At 39.9% G+C, this 20,500-nt stretch overlaps 3 protein-coding genes across 7 annotated transcripts in view; 1 reads left to right on the top strand and 2 right to left on the bottom strand.

Annotated features, from left to right (window-relative positions):
- lrp2 (LDL receptor related protein 2) overlaps positions 1 to 7,056 on the top strand; it is a 47,017-nt gene extending 39,961 nt beyond the window's left edge. For 3 of the 4 annotated variants that reach the window (XM_022740261.1, XM_022740259.1, XM_022740258.1), the window contains 16 exons: positions 128 to 259; positions 386 to 517; positions 642 to 785; positions 885 to 1,050; positions 1,135 to 1,263; positions 1,390 to 1,613; positions 1,735 to 1,914; positions 2,852 to 2,971; positions 3,163 to 3,253; positions 3,406 to 3,473; positions 4,028 to 4,145; positions 4,235 to 4,355; positions 4,588 to 4,698; positions 5,541 to 5,657; positions 5,750 to 5,821; positions 5,920 to 7,056. In XM_022740261.1, the coding sequence (XP_022595982.1) occupies positions 128 to 259; positions 386 to 517; positions 642 to 785; positions 885 to 1,050; positions 1,135 to 1,263; positions 1,390 to 1,613; positions 1,735 to 1,914; positions 2,852 to 2,971; positions 3,163 to 3,253; positions 3,406 to 3,473; positions 4,028 to 4,145; positions 4,235 to 4,355; positions 4,588 to 4,698; positions 5,541 to 5,657; positions 5,750 to 5,821; positions 5,920 to 6,090 (2,096 nt within the window). In that variant the 3' untranslated portion in view covers positions 6,091 to 7,056. The remainder of the gene's footprint in view (positions 1 to 127; positions 260 to 385; positions 518 to 641; positions 786 to 884; positions 1,051 to 1,134; positions 1,264 to 1,389; positions 1,614 to 1,734; positions 1,915 to 2,851; positions 2,972 to 3,162; positions 3,254 to 3,405; positions 3,474 to 4,027; positions 4,146 to 4,234; positions 4,356 to 4,587; positions 4,699 to 5,540; positions 5,658 to 5,749; positions 5,822 to 5,919) is intronic. The other variant, XM_022740260.1, reaches the window with a different exon arrangement.
- A 79-nt stretch (positions 7,057 to 7,135) lies between these two features.
- LOC111218134 (retinol dehydrogenase 7-like) lies at positions 7,136 to 11,932 on the bottom strand. The gene is made up of 6 exons (XM_022740263.1): positions 11,468 to 11,932; positions 10,493 to 10,528; positions 10,031 to 10,361; positions 8,548 to 8,806; positions 7,502 to 7,665; positions 7,136 to 7,416 (listed from the first exon to the last, which is right to left on the bottom strand). The coding sequence occupies exons 1-6, from the start codon at positions 11,468 to 11,470 to the stop codon at positions 7,190 to 7,192; spliced, it is 1,020 nt and encodes a 339-aa protein (XP_022595984.1). The 5' UTR covers positions 11,471 to 11,932; the 3' UTR covers positions 7,136 to 7,189.
- A 104-nt stretch (positions 11,933 to 12,036) lies between these two features.
- LOC111218135 (retinol dehydrogenase 7-like) lies at positions 12,037 to 15,350 on the bottom strand. Of its 2 annotated transcripts, none has more exons than XM_022740265.1 (5): positions 15,211 to 15,350; positions 13,572 to 13,888; positions 12,967 to 13,225; positions 12,710 to 12,873; positions 12,037 to 12,403 (listed from the first exon to the last, which is right to left on the bottom strand). In XM_022740265.1, the coding sequence occupies exons 2-5, from the start codon at positions 13,882 to 13,884 to the stop codon at positions 12,180 to 12,182; spliced, it is 960 nt and encodes a 319-aa protein (XP_022595986.1). In that variant the 5' UTR covers positions 13,885 to 13,888; positions 15,211 to 15,350; the 3' UTR covers positions 12,037 to 12,179. The 2 variants fall into 2 exon arrangements, with proteins under 2 accessions (XP_022595986.1, XP_022595985.1); XM_022740264.1 differs by having other exon boundaries at positions 15,178 to 15,349.
- Positions 15,351 to 20,500: the final 5,150 nt, after the last annotated feature.

Below are 20,500 nucleotides of genomic sequence, written 5' to 3'. Positions count from 1 at the left end.
CTAACTTAACTCAAAAAAGGTAACTAGAGGATGAAATTATAACAGGACATAATTCAAGTACTATACATTTACCTGCATGAAGTCTAACTTTCAGTGTGTGTTGTTTTTTTTAATCTGCTGCTGTCAGACCATGGCAGTGGGCACATGTGCAGTGACAACATCTGTGAACACAACTGTACCGACCTGACAGAGGGAGGCTTCCTCTGCTCCTGCAGGCCTGGCTACAAGCCCAGAACGACAGAAAAACACACCTGTGAAGGTAAACAAGACACCAGTTAGTCAGTCATCTACTCCATTTAAACACAGAAGATGACACAGAAGTAGTTTTCTACATTCAATTAATGTTTTTCTCTCTTTTTTCCATTTCTTGTGCTCTTGGGAAAAGATGTGAATGAGTGTGAAGTGTATGGGACATGTCCTCAGGAGTGCAAGAACACAAAGGGCAGCTATGAGTGCTTTTGTGCTGAAGGCTTTCACTCATTTGGTGAGCCGCATGGGACAGAGTGTGCTGCCCAGGGTAAGAGCTTGGCATTCATGCAAAGGAGAAAATTCTTTACAAATGCTCTCTTTTATTTCTCATTAAAGCCAAACCCTGAATTGAAATTGCTAACAGCTTTCACCACACCTCAATATCTGTACAGGAAACCCACCAGTGCTGCTCTTGCCAGACAACGTTCGCATCCGTCGTTTCAACCTGTCGTCTGAAGAGTATTCAGACTACGTAGACAACGCTGAGCACATCCAGGCCTTGGACTACCTGTGGGATCCAGAGGGACAAGGCCTGAGTAAGACGACTCCTGTAAAACTTTTAATGTTGTGTCATTGTTAATATAAAAACAGCAAGATTTCCAAGATTGGATAACCTTTGTCCCCTGATGCTGTAGGTATTGTGTACTGGACAGTCCTGGGTCGGGGATCTCAGTTCGGTTCTATCAAACGTGCCTATATGACCACATTCAACGATCACGGTAACAACCCAGTGAAAGAGGTGGATCTGAACCTGAGATACATCGCTAATCCTGATGGCATTGCTGTGGACTGGGTTGGCGGGTAATTCACCAGGATTATGATTTCTTTGTAAACATTGCTCAAAGTTTCACTCAGCTGCTCACTCTGTACTTATCACCTTTACAGGCACATTTACTGGACAGATTCAGGGACCAATCGAATTGAAGTGGCCAAACTGGATGGGCGGTACAGGAAGTGGTTGATCCACACTGACCTTGACCAGCCTGCTGCTATTGTTGTCAATCCATCACTCGGGTATGAGGCTGTTGAGCTTTAGTATTAAAAATATGTCATTGTCATCCTTACTTTTTTTGTGCAGCATATGGAGGCTTCATGTCTTGGCAAAAAAAAAATGTCTGTGTGATTATTTCTGTTTGGCAGAATGATGTACTGGGCAGACTGGGGCAGGAAACCCAGAATAGAGTCAGCGTGGATGGACGGTCAGCACAGAGAGGTGCTGGTGAAGGAAGAGGATCTGGGCTGGCCTACTGGGCTGGCTCTGGACTATCTAAATGGAAACAGGATCTACTGGTGTGACTCCAAAGAAAACATCATTGAGTCCATGAAACCTGATGGCACAGACAGGAAGATCATCATATCAGGAGGTCAGAACACTGAGAGACAGCGCAGCGCTGATACATTCAGTGTTTTTATTCAAAGCATAGTGAAGGTGATTATAGACTGAGTATGCTGTGCATCAGAAGTATTGTATTTTGTCTGTTCCAGATATTGGACATCCCTACAGTCTGGATGTCTTTGAAGGACATGTGTACTGGACAACAAAGGAGAAAGGTGAAGTGTGGAGGACTAATAAGTTTGGGAAAGGAAATAAAGTCAAAGTTCTAACCATCAACCCCTGGCTGACTCAAGTCCGCATTTACCAGGAGCACCGACACAACCAGTCAGGTCAGAAGGATTCATGTGGTGTTTGTGTAAAATGAGAGAGAAAATCTAGTCCTACATTACAGTATGTGTGGTTGAAAATATCCCAAAATGTTATATAAACAAAAAATTTATTGCAGACGCACTCAACGCCTTTGAACCAAAAGAAAGAGTCTGTCTGTGATATCTGTCTTCACGTAGTCTGTACTCTTGAAAATTGGACTTAAACTAATTTTGTCTTGGGTAACTTGCATCTATATTGTATTTTTACTACTTACTGTAAACCAAATAATGCAGAGGAGAAGACAGGATAGTAATCAGCATATATATGTTAAACAGTGCTTTTGTGTTTTTTATTTAACCTTTATTTAACCAAAGAAGACTGATGTCTTGTTTTTAAGCAATAACAATGATTTACATTCAACATAAAACAGATTAAGCAGAATGTCACAAAATCTGAATTAAACAGAAATGTGATTACGAAATGATGAATAAGAATTCTGATCCAATCAAATCAAAGATTTCATCCTAGATTCAACCTAGATTGTACAATAACCCAAAACATCGACAGCCAGAGAAGAGAGCACGCAGTTTCTGCAGTGATGATATGAATTCACAGAGATTACATTTTTCTGAAAGTTACAGGCAGAAGGAGCAGCATACATTACAGCCCTCGTGGCCTGTTCAGTACAGACTTTGAGAACTGTAAATTGAAAGAAGTCCTGGAAACAACGAGCACAGCTGTTCATATATTTTGGATTTTCGTCATTATTTTCCAAAAACACAGGAGTGAAGATGAGCTGTAATAAAGATTTGTTGATGTGGTAATGTGTTATGAGATATGTAATGAACCTGCATTAATTTATTCTAAATGATGCATTTTCAGGAAAGGATTTGCTCTTGCACTGAACCACATTGTATCTAACAGTATTTGTAATTTTAAATATTCCGTCCTCTTCAGTGCCGAACCCTTGTAAGAACGTGTGCAGTCACCTCTGTCTCCTCCGGCCTGGTGGGTACACCTGCACCTGCCCACAAGGCTCCTCCCATGTGGAGTTCGACTCCAACAAATGTGATGCAGGTAAACAACAACAGCCTGGCTGCATGCACAGTCTGCGGTCTTATGTTAGCTGTTGTGTTGCATCATCCTTTTATATTCATAAATCCATTCTCCACATGTGCCTGGCTGCTCCCGTGTGGTCTTGTGAGATTGTGGTGTGATGTTGTTTCATTGTTTCTGATTCTGCGTATGGCTGGCTTTTGCTCCTGCAGCCATTGAGGCACCTGTTGCAATGCCCCTTGCATGTAGATGCATGAATGGTGGAACCTGCTACACTGATGAAGGCGGTCTGCCCAAGTGCAAGTGAGTGTAGCTGCAGGGGCCATTTACACCAGTAAATGATTGTCCATCAGTCATACCCTATAATGTCTGACATATTTGTTTATATTATATATATTTTACTTTAAGATGCTGTTGACCCAGTATTAAAGATTTGGTATGGTTATTTTCTTTAGATGCCCATATGGTTATGTGGGCAGCTTCTGTGAGATGGGGAAGTCAAGGGGCGCTCCAGCAGGAACAGGTACTGTACCTCTCCTATTATCTATCCTTTGATTTATTTATTCTCATTCAAATTTATAAATCAGTTCATAGCTCTTAACATTTGTACAGTTTTTCATCATGAAATAGTTAGACTTGTGTAACTTGAAAGGTTGACTAAACAAATTCTTACAACCAACAATCTGTGGGAGTCCTTCACACATGCACGTGTGGGAGCTGCCGCACAGTAACATTCAGGATCTGCTAGCTTTACTGAGGCGGATCAAGGTCAAAAGTGATGAAGTCAGTCTTCTTGCTTATCTAACCAGTGGCTGTTCAGGGCAACAGCTTAGAAAACAGTCTGAATCAGCAAATATTAAAGATGTTGACTCACCAAAATCACACTTTTGCTCAATAAATAACTAAGTAATATGACAATTGATCACTGTTTAACTTAGTAAACTAACAAGTAGTCCAGAGGTCATGAACAGTGATGGACGAGTCAGCAAAAATATTATTAGGAATTTTTATCAACAGCATTGTTCCGATTATACCATAACCACACAACTCAATGCTTTCCACTTTTTCTGTGTTAAGCTGTGGCTGTATTACTGGCCGTCATTATCATCCTGATTACTGGAGCTTTGGCCGTTGGGGTTTTCCTCAACTATAAACGAACAGGATCCTTCATCCCCTCCATGCCCAAACTACCCAGGTATCTCAGCCCTCGCCTTTTCGTTCTCGCCTCTACTGAAGCTCACATCAGAGTATTTAGATAAAAATTTGTGTTTTCTTTTTGTCCAGCCTCAGCAGCCTAGTGAAGTCCGGTGACACTGGGAATGGGGTGACTTTTCGCTCGGGTGATAATGTTGATCTCGGACCATCGCACATTGGAGTGTCATTCATTGACACAGCCATGCAGATGGTGAGTCCAGGAAGGATCCTTATTAGCAGTTAATATTCTCCTAAGTCACAAAAAGTGTCCTATCAGCATTTTTAACTCACAAACAAGTTCTATGTGGTTTTATTTGATGACTTTTATTTTAGTCCTCCTTTTGGAACTGCTTGTTTCAGCATCAACTGAAGGTTAACAAATGAATGGTGTCTTTTGAGGTGTAATATTTTCTGTAAAACCAATCTTATCAATATCCCCATAGGATGATAACTTTGCTATGGAAGCTGGCAGGCAGCCGATCACATTTGAGAACCCATTATACGCCACTGCTCCTGGAGTGTCTGGTGCTCCTGCTGTCATTCATGCCACACAGGTACTTGTAAATGAATAAATGAATGGATTTCTTTGTTTTTATGTCATGCCATTTAAATGGTCCGTTGCACATAGATACATATATTTGCATGGCAACAAATAACACCACCCAAAAAAACCCACCACACGCTGCACATGGTTCAGCATCTTCCAACAAAGTCATCTTTTTTAGTGTTAATTAACTTATTTCAAAAATATTGATCTAAAGGGCAATATACAACAAAATACACTTAATGTGCATCTTATTTTCATTACATATGTATTTACTTCCACCACAGAGGTTAGACTGTTCGTACAGTATGAGCTGATCTCAAACATAGTGCATGAATAGACTGCTGTCCAAAAAAACAGTTCACTGACTTTGATGGAAACCTTAACAAGAGATTTCATCCGCAGCTAACACATTTGGGGCTTTAAACTATAATCCTGAGTGAATATTTTACAGTAGGACAGCAAGTGACGGAAATAATATCTTTGGATGCAACAGATAATTTGAAAATTGTTCAGTGTTGGTGTGTGTGGGCCACAAGAGTCTCGTCATTGCTGAATATTGTATTAACAAAAAGAAAAAAGAAATTGCTCCACACTGCCGTGTTATTTCCAACACTTCAAAATACTGTCATTTCCATCGATTGATGCGTTATTATGATTATTGCTATCCAGCAGGTACAAAGACTTTATGGGTGTGCATGTGCCTCCTGATCATCGCTCCAACATATATTTCATTAACCCTGGAAAACGACAAATTTTGGCAATTCGTTAAGCCAATGAGCTCAGTTGAACATGGCAGAAGGCAGTTAGTTAGTGTGACAGCCTTGCGTTTTTTTTTTTTTTTTTAACCAGGTGACTGTTAATGTGAGCGGTGAACAGCTGGAGAACAACTTTGTGAACCCTGCGTATCGCGGGGATCAGAATGTGGGCATCGTGAACACATCTTCTGTCAGCACCAAACCCGTTCAGGTGAGTCTCTTTTAAACAGTGTGCCCAGTTAAAACGATGGAAGAAGAATTTTTCAAGTGCGACACCACCTCACTGTTTGTGATCGCTTGCAGGAGTCAAAGTGGAGCTTATTCAAACGAAAATTAAAACCAAGCACCACGTTTGAAAACCCTTCATACTCAGAGGTGACTCTTGACATTTTTCAGACATGAGTTATAAAGCAATAAGTAATTGTTTTTTTTTTTCCATCTTTTTTTTTTTAACCTTCTGCTTTGCTTCACAGATGAAGGATGAAAAGCCTGTAGCCAGCAGCGGGGACTCTTCTGCCCCTGAACCCTCTCCGTTTGTCCCCCCTGCCAAACCTCAGAAGAGGGATCGTCCCAGCACCTTTTCGCCAACCGAGGACAGTTTCAAAGACACAGCCAACCTCGTTAAAGAGGACAGCGATGTATAACCCCTCTCTCACGGACGGGAGTTGAAAAAAAAGAAACACACTTTGCACAGAATTTATTTTTTTATGCAGCCTGTGTACAAAACTCAAATTGTTTTAGAAAAGAGAAATACATTTCTACAGAATGAAGAGAAAAGTCTTCTGTGACTATGCCTTCTGACATTTCTTATGCCAATTCTTGTGTTAATGTTTTTTTCTTTATTCTGATGTACAATATGTATATCTTTGCACTGAAGCTGCTGATAGAAATGTTAATAAATATGTTGTATATTTGTAAATTTGAACAGTAAGATTTTGTCAGAAAATATCTTGGAAATAGATCCTATGAATAGTTCAACATAAACACAGTAACACATGTAAAAGGTGGGCTGCATTCTGAATGTACAGTACTTGTATGATCAAAGGGTATTAGAGAAATGTGTTGGATAATGACATTTTTTGCCACTGAACAAAACTGAAGATGTATTTACTTCATCTTTCATGTTTATATACCTCATTTCAGGGCTGAGAAATTAAAGCAAGATATAAGAAATTGGATTTTAACTCACGTGTGCTCCAGTATAAACAGATGCGCAAGCTAAAATACGTGTGCAAAGCATACTTACCATACTTAACCTCTACCTACGTTCCCTGACTTTGTGACTTTGAATCAACATGATCATTTCTTAAAGTAATGATATTGGATTAATGGCCAAAATAGTTTGGAACAATACTTGAACGCGCCCATGTCTGTTTGCATGGAAATAAATTTATGTAGTTGATTATCTTGAGGAGCAAAACATGACCTGAGGATGCAAGATGTAGACTTGTTTTATAAACACGGTGAATAAATTCTTTACCTTACAGAATGATTTATTTTGTATCATAATGAGGACAAATAAAAACTGTACCTGTGATCATCCAGAATTTGCCCATGTGGTTTAAATTGCTGCTGCTGAGACATGAATGAATAAATTTCCTATTTTGTAACACAGTCTGGACAGGGTTTTTTTTTTTAACCACTTATTGTCTTAATGTGTTTCAGTTTCGTGTTTTCATACATATACACTGCAGACAGGGAAAAAAAACATACAAACTGTTTTACAGTGGCAGTGGTTGTCTGCTAGATGTTTCTCTCATCTTTAGGTGAAGGAAGAAGCACGCTGATAACAAAGTCTGTAACAAATGAAGGCATATAAGACAGAGGAATCCAAAAAAGCTTGGCATCCCAGCCCGCACCGTAACGTGTGCGAGGGAAATAAGCTGTCAGCGCGTGCTCCATACACCCGGTCACCTTGGAGATATCTGGACTGCACAAGATACCCATGGAGAAGCCCTGAGCTTTCACATCTGTTGGGGGAAGGAATGAGAGGAATCATTTAGGGATATTTAACTGACACTACTGCTGAATGAAATCAACTGTACCACCACTCACAGTCTTCAAAGTATTTGGCTCCATATGAGGCTTTGACATCTTGAGGGAGCCGAGTCCACAGCCTCCTCAGGTCGGCTTCAATGAGATCCAGCCGAGTCACTCCTGTCTTGAAGAAACCAGGCTCGATAATGCTCACTTTGATACCAAAGTGCTGCATGTCCCTCCTGGGCAGGAGAAGCAGACAATTATGTTTCTTTACTGCAACTACAAAGATTTGCATTTTAAGTCTTCTGTCAACAATTTTCCTTTAAAAGTAGTTTTACATGGTGAGGTTTTCAAAATGTTTGCTGGTGACTGTAACACCCATTACCAGTTACTTTTCATAATAAGATTTCACATGAAGATCACATGATAATCTTATAAAAGCAGGTCCACCAAAGGGCGATTTCCCCTCTGAACTTTTCAAGTGGTTTCATTCAAGTAGCTGTTTTAGGCCCAAAGATGTATTTCAGACAAAACATTAAACATTAGAGAAAAGAGAAAGATATGAACACATTTGTCCAGCAGAGCCCTCTCCCCTTCTTTCCTATCACAACAGTCATCTCTTCGCACCCTTAGATTTATCTTGTGTCCCTACGGAGGGGCCTGACACCTATGTTAGGAACCTCTGGGCTTGTTTGAAACTTGTCAAGTCTCTGTTGAAAGTGTTCTGTACTTTCCTCATCTGTTTCTAACTTTGTAATCAGTGTAAAAGACAAACAGTTCCTGGAAAAAAAAAGATGTGTGCTGTAAAAACACTGTCGCTTGCATCAGGTCAGGCCATCCTAATGGACCATTTATTCTATGTCATTTGGCCTGTTTGGTTTCTGGCTTCTTCCTCTCACTGTTTTCTCTAGATGGTTTTGGTGACAGTGACAGCAGTGTTTCTGAACAATACTTGTTTATGTTTCTGCATTTATATTTATTGATTGATGTCTAAAAGCCAAATTGCCCTTAAGCTTTACTCTTAAAGAAACTGCAGGTTTGTTTTGCCTCTACTAACCCCTTTTACAGAAATGTGTTAATCTTAACAGGATGTGAGATGAATCAGTTTTTCGTTCCTCTACCTGAGGCTGTCAGAAAAGGCCTCCACTCCACATTTGGACAGGCAGTATCCTCCACCAGTGAGGGACAGTCTGCCCAGAATACTGGCCACGTTTACCACCCTGCCCTGGGCTTTCTTCAGCAGCGGCAGAAACTGGAGAGTCACCTCAATGACTCCTATCAGATTCACATCCAAAACCTTTGTGAAATCCTCCAACTGCATCCACTCTGTTGGGCCGATGGGCGTGGACCTGCCAGCGTTATTGACCAGCCCCCACAGACCTGCAGAGGAAAGAGGCGGGATAATTACCAATCACCACTGACAGCAGTTATCCCCTTCTCATCTTAATTTCTCTTTTGTCAGCAAAGCACCAGTGAGTGTTTTAGTCTGTTATCTTCATAAATATCAGAGATGTGTTGGCAGTTTGCAATTGGTCTGTTTCACGTCTCATCAACCTGCATCAGACCTGTACTACTACAGTGTTCATCTGTCTGACAGCAAACCAGCAGATGTTTGTATGTGTGTGAGAAGGGAATCTGTGAAAATGGTTTGTTATAAGTTATTATTTTGAAAATGAGGTAAATATATTTAAATTATTTGCTATCTTAGCTGGTTAAATTACTCAACTACTCACATACATCCATATGAAAGTAAAGCTTGGTGAATTAAGCATAGTATCACGGAGAATGGTCGTGTTTAATTTAGATGGTCTTTACTTACAAAGGCTGAAAACGGCCTTGATCTCCTTAATTCCTTATACTTTTTCACATTAGTGCATTTTATCCAGATAGGCTCCTTGTTTACTTGACAAATTTGTAAAATGATTAATTGATTCAACCTACTAATTGTCTGTCCCACCAATATACAAATAATGTTCATGGGTATTTGGATTTGTTTCCATTGCACATTTTTATTATAACCTTATCATTGTTATTCTATTCCCTCTTTATTTTTGCTGTACTGACACCTGCACTGAAATCACTTCCTTGTACATGTGTACTTGATAAATAAGGACTGATTCTGAAAAGTGATATCTTTGATTCATAATTATTGTAAAGGGTTGAAAGGCACCAAACTGAAGTTACTGTCGACAGAAATCTAATAAGACTCTCTGTGAATGGTTAAATTTGCCCAAGATCCTAATGGAGTAACGGAGTGGCACTTTGCTTATGTAATCAGTGTTGATGTGTAAAGAACAGTATCTAGTAGAGACTGTACAGTGTTAAAACAGAATCGAGACCCAGTGAAAAAAGGTAAGGTAAATCCGCTCCACAAACAAAGTAAGGTCTGAAAAGCTTCTAAGAAGTTTAGAATGAAGTCTGGTTAAACTTTTACAGATTTATGTCTGCAGGAGCTTTGCTGTGTTTCTGGTTGTTAAATGCTATCAGTAGGAGGATGATGGCTTGTTGATGGGATGGTCCAGGTTGCCTTATCTCCTCCAGTGCCTCACTCTGACTGGCACCTTATCTGCGTGTAGCCTACCCCCCGCTGTCCGCCCGGCTCACCTCGCTCTCCGACCTCTCCGCTCACGAACTCCACCGCCCTCCCGATGCTCTCGCTGTCTGTAACATTAAGCAGGAGGGTCTTCAGTCTGGGGGAGGCCTCCGCTGCCAGATCTGCCGCACCTTTCTCTGTGAGACAAGCGGCTATGACGTGGAAACCTTTTCGATCCAGCTGTCTGGCCAGCAGATTCCCGAAGCCACTGTCGCAGCCCGTGACGAACACATGCTTCTGGCTGAAGCCACCGACCTTGTAGGAGTCTCTGATGTGCCAGCGGACGGCAGTGAGAGCGGCCAGAAGTAAAGCAGAGGTTAAGACCAGATGTGACAGGATTACCTAAAACACACGATTCACTTTTAATTCACATTTGGACTAAAACAAACATTTTTTCATGCCATCTTCTTTTCTATAAAAGTGGTGAAAACAGATGTGAATATTTAGGCAAACAGAAGGAGGAATAAACTTACCTCTAATAAATACGTCATTGGGTTGTCAGTTGACACCTGAATGGAGGAACCTGAGATGAGTTTCTTCAAGTTTAAAACATCATATAGCTCCCACACACAGAGGCAATGAAGATTAACATGTAAATACCCAACGTGCATCTATTTGGCTACAACCTTATTAACAATAACTGTGACCCCCGTTCACTCATCAACCCTTATCCTTATTGGGAATAAGCAGCAGGGATATCCAGCACTAACAGACCATCAACTGAAATGACAGAGCAATTTAACACCCGGCTTGAACTTCTACAAACCTTTACTAAACATCTTTATTTGACAGCTTGAATTACTAGTTACTTTTTACATTAAACAAATATGATCATCTTATAAAACATAGTTGAGTCAAAATTAATACCACCTTGACTGAGAATAAATGCCATTTACACATGAATGCATTAATAATATTAATCAAATAATAATAGTTTAACTCTCACTCACAGGGTTAATTTTTCAGCATAATGTGTCATTTGACTTTACTGACTATACATTAATTTTCTTGTAATATTTCTGTACTAAACTAAATAGGAGTTTTACTAGTAACTAGTAATTTCCATTTGAGTATTGCAATTTTTAAACAAAGCCCCATTTACCTCCACTGTGCTGGATCTCAGCAGTGGAAATCCTAGACCTTTGCAGGTAGAACCACAATAAGATGAGAGGGATTTGGGTGAACTGAACCTTTAATATGTTCATGTTTCAGTTGTCCACCAGATGGCATCAGATGTTGTTTAGCTGGTTAGTGCAAAAACTACAAAATCATTCAAGTAGTCCATTCATGTCTGTCACTATTAATGTCTGTTCCTAATGTTTTGTGTCAAATAAAAATAACAGGTCAACATTCATATGCCAGCCGTTTGGATACTCCCGATAGGCATCAAAGCCAATACTAAATTAAAATACATAATGATATTAATAATAATAATAATGCACACATACCATTGCTACAATTCTTTAGCTGTAGATGTGTCTTCTTGATGAAGATAATGAAATAAGCTAATGCAGTGGCGATCCTTTCTCAGTCAACACTGGACGCTCCAGGTAAGCTTAAGTTTCTCTGGACTGACTTGAGCGTGTCTGCAGAGTCAAGGTCCATTGTGGATATAACAGCATGAGGTTGTGTAATAGACTACACCAGATTACATGACCCCAGGTTTTGATAACTGCACCCCCCCTTTTTTTTTTTTTTTACCTCAAATGTGACTGAACTCTGAAAACACAACAATTCTGCCCAAAGGTTACAGATAAAACGCTGTTGCGTATTTGATATTGAGAACAAATGAACGTTAATGATCAAACTTCCAGTTCAAACAGACGCAGCAGAGCTAAAGTCCATCAAGAACAAAAGCTTTACAAGTTGACAGAGGTGTGATACTGTGTTCAAGATGTCTCAAGAAGCAAATGCCATCGTCTGTGATCAGAGGCCATTAACTGAGATGTTATAATCTGTACAGCAGGCATGCTAATGTCCAGAGTCAAGCAAAAAACATAATGACGAACCAAACATGTTTTATAATACAGAAAATGTTTATATGATGCTATCAATGGTGGAATACTTAACTTGCAAACATTTATTGTGTGTTAAAAAATGAAACACATGTCAGTTCTCTTTGTATAAACCTATTCCACAAAATTACTACTTTGACAGAAACTACAGGACAGAAATTCTGGGTTTGGGGCTACTTTTAAGGAAAAGTTTATCTGAGATGCAGGTTGGCATGTATGAAAGAGGCAACCAGAGGAACTTTGCGTCCCATCCAGGAGAGTAGCGAGTACGAGGGTGAACGGCAGAGACAGCGTGCTCCATACAGCCAACCACCTTCATCAGGTCCGAGTCCGTGAACACCTTGAACCTGTCATCCAACCCTTCCATACCTGAAAGAGAAACATGTCACACAAGTGGTTTATACGCAGTACACTTTATTAGGGCAACACTTTAATTTCAAATTTTTAAATTCCTAATCATTTCCTAATAATTTACTAGGTAGTTTCATGGAAAACAATTATATGAATGGGCACTAATTAAAAGGTATAGGTATGTTTATATCAGGTAAGACAATGTTTGATTGGTAAAATATCAAATTACATAGTTCTTTACAGAAAACCTTTAAAAAACTATTAGTAAATTATGAGGAAATAAAGGAACTGTAGAATAAAGTGTTAACAAATGCTGTAACTCACCTTGGTCCAAGAAAGCTTTTCCATAGTCGTCCTTCACATCCTGAGGTAATCTGTCCCACAGCCTCTGCAGGTTATTCTTCAGTATCACTGTATCAGTCACATTGGTTTTGAAGAACCCTGGCTCAATGCATGCGACCTTGACTCCAAACGGTGCCATGTTTAAACTGAAACACAAAGTGAGCCGCTGTAAGTAAAGAACACACTCACGAGAACAACAGTGTGTGTGTGCAGCATGAAAAGGTTATGTCTCCTCTCACCGCAGACTGTCATTGAAGGACTCCACTCCGTATTTGGACACACAGTAGGGTCCGCCGAACGGGCTGATTCGCCCAAACACGCTGGCAACGTTCACCACTCTCCCTTTGGCCTTCTTGATGAGAGGAAGGACGCTGAGTGTCACATCTATGACTCCACACAGGTTGACGGTCAGCATGGATTTATAATCCTCTATAGTGAGCCAGTCAGACGGACCGGACGGCACAGCGACTCCAGCGTTGTTCACAACACCCCACAGGCCTGAAGCAACACAAGATAAACACAAAGAGATGAGAGTGATCACACCACATGCATGGCACAGTGCAACCACTGCTTAGAGGTTAGCTAAGAAGATTGACACCTTTCCTCTGACTGTAGAGTAAACGAGAAGCTACTGTGTATTTCTTAAAATGTTGAACTAATTCTTTGAAGTTGGAGAGATTTATTCAAAATACATAATCAGCACTGCTCAGTTTCAAACGTAAACAAAATATGAATATTGTATCCTAAACGTGTCGTAAAATCTCTTGTCTAGTGAGATTAACATAACACCCATGAGATAAACAAGCATCAAATAAAATAAACGTAATAAAATAAACCCACTCACCCTTCTCTCCGACCAAAGTCTTGATCGCAGCTGCTGCTTTGCTGACACTTTCAGAGTTGGAGACATCCAGGTGCATCGTCGTCAGTCTGTCGGAGGAGATCTTCTTCAGCTCATCCTCACCCTTCTCAGTGTAACAGGCTGCGATCACGCGGAAGCCCAGCTTGTCCAGGTGTCGAGCAAGGAGGTTACCAAACCCAGAGTCACAGCCAGTGATGTATACGTATTTATCTTCCTTGTTGGACACCCTTTTGAGTTCCTTGCACCAGCGATAGACGAACCAAAGCGCCACCAGCCCGAGGATATACAGCAACATTTTTCTGAGGTAAAAAAAGCAAACACTGACGTGAGAAAAACAAAGAGAAATACGGCAACAAAATAAGAAGACAGCTGCTCTATAATGCTGAAACTTCTGAAATGACCGGTCCACTCAAAAAGGAAATGGGCTCCTCCTTCATCTACTTTTGATATGTTGACATGTTGTTACTCCATGCTGTTGCTTTATCTGGTATTTTGTCTGGTGAAAGATTTTTTTTAAGATCAAGAGTCCACTTTGGATAAAAGTATGGACTTTCAAACCCAATATTGACTGTATGTGAAAGTATGTCACTTATTGTGTATGGAACGGGAGGAACTGGAGTTCTGTGCATTTAGTCATTTGTATGGCACATTATTTGGAAACAAAAAATATTAAATGGACAGTCTGAATAAATTAATTTTGCAGGGGTGTTACTAAAAATTACATAATTATCAATCGACTTATCAGATGATTCTTTTCTTAAATCATCCACTCTGAAAAACGGCAAAAACATTTTCCCAGTCCAAGTTGATATATTTGAAGTACTTCTTTTATCTGATCAAGTGCCCAAGACCCCAAAATGTTGATTTTACCATCATAAATTACTATAAGAAAAGCAGCAAACATTCACATTTGAGAAGCTGAAACCGGTGACTTAATCAATCTTAAAAGATTAACTGACTGACATATCAGTTAATCGACTAATTTATAAACAACTTACATAACTGTCATTTCACAAATTAGCCCGACTGAGCCTGAATATTTGGGATGCAACAAACAATTATTCTCATAAGAGATTATTTTCTCAACTAACTGATTGATTGTTTAGTTGATAAACCTGAGCAAGAGTGCAAAACTCAGAAGATATTTATTTTACGATCATACAAGACCAAAAGAAAGAAAGTATTATTGCTTGAAAGATCATTTAAAATACATTGAGCCTGCCTGTAGTGAAATGTGCTATTAAATAAAAATAAAAACCCCCACAATGTTCCCAGGCTGAACGTCTGACATGGCTTCATGGCCCAAACACTAGACTAAAGTTTTGACAACAGAACTAGTCTTAATCATATGAACAAAGTCTGTCGCGATTCATGATGAAGCCAAACACAAAGTTCTGGTGGTTAAGCCTTGTCTCGACTAAATGGCATGAATGCTTTCACAATGAGGCTGATATTCAGACTTAACGCCCACTTCCATTTGAGAAGCTGTAAAATTTTATGAAGTTGACGGAGGCTCAGAACAACTGGACCGAACCGGACTAGACTGAACGAGCTGAACGTCTCGGTCGAGCGGGAAGAAGAAACTTACTTGTGTATTTTCTGTGGTTAGTGCATGAATTACCGTCTTTCACTGCAGGTCGAGAACCTCCAGAAGAAATGCCACAAGAAGAGGAAGACCTGCCCAGTTTATTTGCTTCCTCTACTTGACTCGAAGCTGCTTCCCCGTGACTTCCGGGAATGTCAGCCTCCGTCGTCTGGGCTCTTTTACCCGTAGAAGATAATGATGTGTGAGGGGTGCCGCCTGCTGGACACCACGTGATAGGGTCAGCTAGGGATACATACATGATTTAATGGTAAGACATGTAAGACAGTTTTGCTTTTAGAAACTATGAATATGTAAATACACAAATATTGCACTATTTTATGCAAATAAAATGTAATTAAGATGAATACATTCACAAAGACATACTTTTAATGTATTGTTGATTACTTTTGGCTGTAATAATATTACACTATCTTCGTATACCTACACTCAAAAAACTGCAGGGTTGTAAATTAACCAAACCTTAACCCCACTGCTGGGTAACTATGGACAAAACACACGCTCGGTTGCTTTGACCTAAGTGCTGGATTTGACCATTTAACCCAGAATGCTCGGTTGTTCATTTGCCCCAACCTAGGGAGTGACAACAACAGTATAACAGTATAACTATGGTGTTATAATGATTTTATCATAATCATGCAAACATAAACTAAACAAAAAGAGGTGGTAATTAGAAGGGCTGTAGAAAAAAAACCAGACCAATGCAGCCATCAGTAACTTCAGTCATGCCCCTAAGAATATTGTAGTGCTGCCATAAAAATCAGCTCTAAATCATACAGCAGGCGCCTGAACTGCAGCAATCACTGGAGGGTTATCTATGGAGGTAATTTAAAAACAGAATATTTGAAAGCAAAAAATAACAACATGTGACATGCAAAACCCATAAATGAGAAAATTAAACTGTATTGATTGAATCAGGATTGACTTCAAACTTGTAATATCACAAAATCCTGCTCGTACATAGATGTTTTAAACAGAGATTAAAGTTGACCATAGAGAGCCCCATGTAAATGTTCATTAGTGAGTTTGCTGAGTTCACTGTACTTCTGTATGTTCGACATAAACATGGTGAAGATTTGAAGGGCTGGCTTCTGCAGACATGGGGCATCCTTCACCCCTTTTAATCCAGAAAATGATAGGACCACACTGAGCTTCCTGCAAACAAAAATTGTCCCAGGGGCTGATTTTCTGTGCTTCCATTGAGAATTCAGTGGCATTTCTGACAAGAAATGGGTTTGCAATGTGAACTACAACTTATTTTCCCAAGTTAAAGCCCTCAAAGCTTGTTTGGAAATTTTCAGTCAGCTTCACCACAAACACCAGGCATGATTCTGAAGCTGATTTTTCCCATCTGGTTTGTCGAATTTATAGAGTTCAAAAATGCCTCCAGCTTCCTATGAAAAACAAGGCACTGCAGACAGGAGCTTACTCACTGTGTTGTTTCTGCCCTGAAGCTTGACATTAAGGTTATTCAGGAGGAATGTTATATTTGTCAGAAATGCAATAGTTTCCAAATTTCTCTTCATTTAGGAGAAAACCTGCAAACATTTGGGCTTTTGCATTTTTTTTGCTCAGACAGGAGGGTTTGAAGCTCAGTGCAAAAGCCTCAAAAACGCTCCAGTACTCTGCCTTTCTGAACCCCCGACATTATTATCATGAGGAGAATATGCAGCATATGATGCTGCAGTGCGGATGATGCCTTGGCATCTGTACATTTCACCCAGATTAGCACATAGGACTGTTTGGTAAAGTATTCTGTGTTATATCAAAACAGTTGTTGAGTCTTTTAGGATTGAACCAGTGTCCTCTCTTGCCCTGGATGGTGCTCCATCAGTAACTATGGAGACAACCGGCCTCAAATCTATTCCTCTGTCAGAAGGCCTTTGCCATGCCATGATGGGATCTTAGTCCCAAAATATCTTCACAAACTCCTGTTTTTCTTCATCATAAAATCTAAATGAGAAGAACTGTGCCTGTTTTATGCCATCGCAAAGTTGCTGGGGAAATTTTCAGCAAGAATCTCTGTTTGTCTTGCTGCAGAGGAATCTGACACTGATATCTGACCTATTTTCCCCTTCTTTTCATCCTTTTGCTTTCATCCCAGCAAGACCTCCATCACATCACTCAAACACTCTTTCATAACTTCAGTATCTGAAAAGGGCTTGTGTTTGCCTAAGACTCATGTTACGCTCAGAGAAGCCTCCATTGCCTGCTCTTGCTATGTCATTGATTTTACATTTATTGTGCTGGAGGCTTGATATGATAACTTCAACTGGTTCTTTTCTCTGTGAATTACAGCAATCTTTTTGACTACAGCTGACAGGTGAGGTGACATGACGTGTCACTCAAAAGCAGACTGGGTGAGGTTGCAGTGAAAGTTTATTTCCATGGTCCACATCTGGTCTGGAGTCTGCCACACTGAAGAAAGAAAATTTCGTTCACCTGTATAGTGAATATGGAAGATTAACAATAAATTCTACCTTGTACCTTGGTTTCTTTTCTTGTTTAACATCTCACCATAATTTAATGGAATTTTGCCAGTCAACCAGCGGAGACTGCTCGCAGCCAAGAAACTGTCTGGCTTTGTTGAGTCCAAACTTCTCCCTGGGGAAAATAAAGTAAGCGTCTATCTCTTTAGATCTGACTATGGATAAGATCCCACAACCCTATAGGATACAACATGTATTTTATCTTTACCTTCAAATAGAGCCACCCAGCCTGCCTTATTGCTAAGCTCAGCTAACCAAGTGCTGGGTGTAACTTCAGTAAAGACATAAGAGTGGTAGCCTATCAATCTTCTCATCTATTTTTCAGCAAGAATAAGTTTATTTTCCAAAGTAACAAACTTCTTTAAAGGTAAAAGACCCTCACTGCCACTAGATGTTGCAATAGACCACTAGTATCTCAGACCAAAACAAATGCTTTGTCAGCCACAACTCCGGCCTCCATTTGGACTCAACCCTCCCCTCCCTTCACGTTCTACCAAGGTGTTGCAAGGCGGCCACTTAAGCACACAACAAGAAGCACAACTTCATTACCAATCCAGCTACAGCCATTAGCCCATATTACCGTCGAAAGCCAGCTAGCAATAGCAACATTAACCAAACAGATTTATAATATCAGTAACAGCAAGGTAGCCAACCATTAACCCACATTTCTGCCATCTGCTCCACAGCAAAGCTAGGAGTAAGCCAGCTACCCATAGCACCATTAAACAGCAAGTTAGCCAACTTTATCACGTCTAATGTAGCCGGTCTCTGACGAAAACAGACATGTAACATTATGTAGCTATCAAGTAACGTGGGCATGGAGGAGAAGAAAAGCCAGTTCTGCAGCCCTTATACAGCTTGTAAGGCTCTCCATCTCGGTAAAGCCAGACCTGTATTGGCTCTGTGGTCAGACTGCGAAATAAATTCAACCTTGGACATATCTGCACACAGAACACACAGAGAAGCTGGCAAAGATTTTAAAATTGAATGGATGTTTTGATGGTCCACCGGACAACCAGGTTTTGAGCAGGTAGTCCTCATATCTATTCTGCCTGTACTCTGGTCTTATGTCTTCCTTTGTCTGAGGCCTTTTTAGCCAAAAAAGTAGTTTCCTCATTGGAGGAAACCCTGGAACCTGAGTGTTGGTTACTGCACTGTCCCATCCCATGTGTGGGTGGTCCCTCTGTGTAGGGAGGACCAACTTTGGAGGGACTCATGCACTAACATGCGCACGCACATGCACCAACACTACTTCTGTTCTCTGTAAGTAATCAAAATATGACACTTACTCCAATATACATATCCTGAATACATGAAAGGCACACCAAAGTAGAAATATACTTTTATTAAATATACTTGTGTATACTTTTCTTGATTCTGTCGTACTACATTTGATCACAGTTATTAGTGCAGGCTTCTACATGCCTGGCAGCCCTCAGCTCTCTGAGAGAGATCCAGAGGAGCAGTCAGTGTTTATCACAGTGTGTCTTTGACTAAAGCCCCCTCCTCCCTCTGGTATTATCAATCACCTGTGTTGTGAATAATAACTGGTCATAAAAAAGGAGCAAATTCCGAACCTAGGTACTTGTCCTAGCGGGCGTTAACCCCCCAAACATCTGCTTGGATAGTATAAATGTTTTTCCATTTCCACTTTTAGAAAGCTGTTTATTTTTATATATTCATACAAATACTTATCTGACTGTAAAGCTAGATTGCCCCACAATGCTGGGTATAGTTAAATAGTTACAGTGATGGTAGGAGACAGGTAATTGATCTCTTTCTTTTCAAAAATCTTTGTATTGATCTTCAACAAAGAGGCATTGTACAATGTAAATTTTTTTCTCACAATGGCAGGTCATGCTCTTCAACATAGAGCAGGAACAAACATCACGGTACATGTAAAAACTGTCTGAAATGAATACCTCTTACACAGGTCAAATGTGAATTTGTGTTACGCATTTTGCATAGGGTCTTCTAGAACAGTAAGTACTGTGATTATTTAGCCTTCATTCATATGTGTTCATTAAAATTTGTAAGTAATGAAAGTTTCACAAAACCATTTGTATGACTTCAATTAACTGTTTGGTACCATAATTTTACCATCCACAACAAATTTGATTTAATCATGTGATGCTATTGAGACGGCACCTGACCATAACTAATGGCCTTGTGGTCATTGACCCATTTTACAGCCACTTGTGATAACAACTTAACACATAAATGCTAAGGAACAGTTTTTTATGTAACCAAACAATGTTACCAAATTTCACATTTTACAAATGCCACTTTGTATAATGGTACAATTAAGATATAATGATATAATGGTCTAACTAATTGCAGTCTGTGCACATTAACTTGGCTTAGTGATTGAATTTTGCCTGACAAATGCAGTCTGGTAAATGTTGTAATGGTGATATGACCCTTATCAGTCTAATGGAGATATAGATAATGGGTAAGGAGGGGCATACCTGTAAATAAGGGACGAGCCTCTAATGAGCCTCAGTGCTGTCAGTGGATTTTTGAGGAAACCAGAGATTCATTTTGAGAGGTCCAGGTAATGTACATTTTTACTGTTCTTCCACCTAAATTGCTTCTGTGCAAATACTCAACCGGGATCCCTGCCTAATAATTGCTGTTCTTAGACACTGAATAAGCTGATCAAAGCAGTGTGTTGCTGTAATGTTTTCCCTCAGATCTTATGTCCATGCTGCTTCATAAAAAATGTAAATTTTGAACAATCCAACTTTTTTACATGAACAAAAACCATTCTTTCCTCAAACTGACTCTAGATCTTTTTTAAATTCTTAGTGTCTACAGTT

Source organism: Seriola dumerili, unplaced genomic scaffold (assembly GCF_002260705.1).
Source record: "Seriola dumerili isolate Sdu_G_001 unplaced genomic scaffold, Sdu_1.0 BDQW01000052.1, whole genome shotgun sequence".
Lineage (NCBI taxonomy): Eukaryota > Metazoa > Chordata > Actinopteri > Carangiformes > Carangidae > Seriola > Seriola dumerili.
Note: the sequence above shows the minus strand (reverse complement) of the source record. Positions and strands in the feature narration are given on the sequence as shown.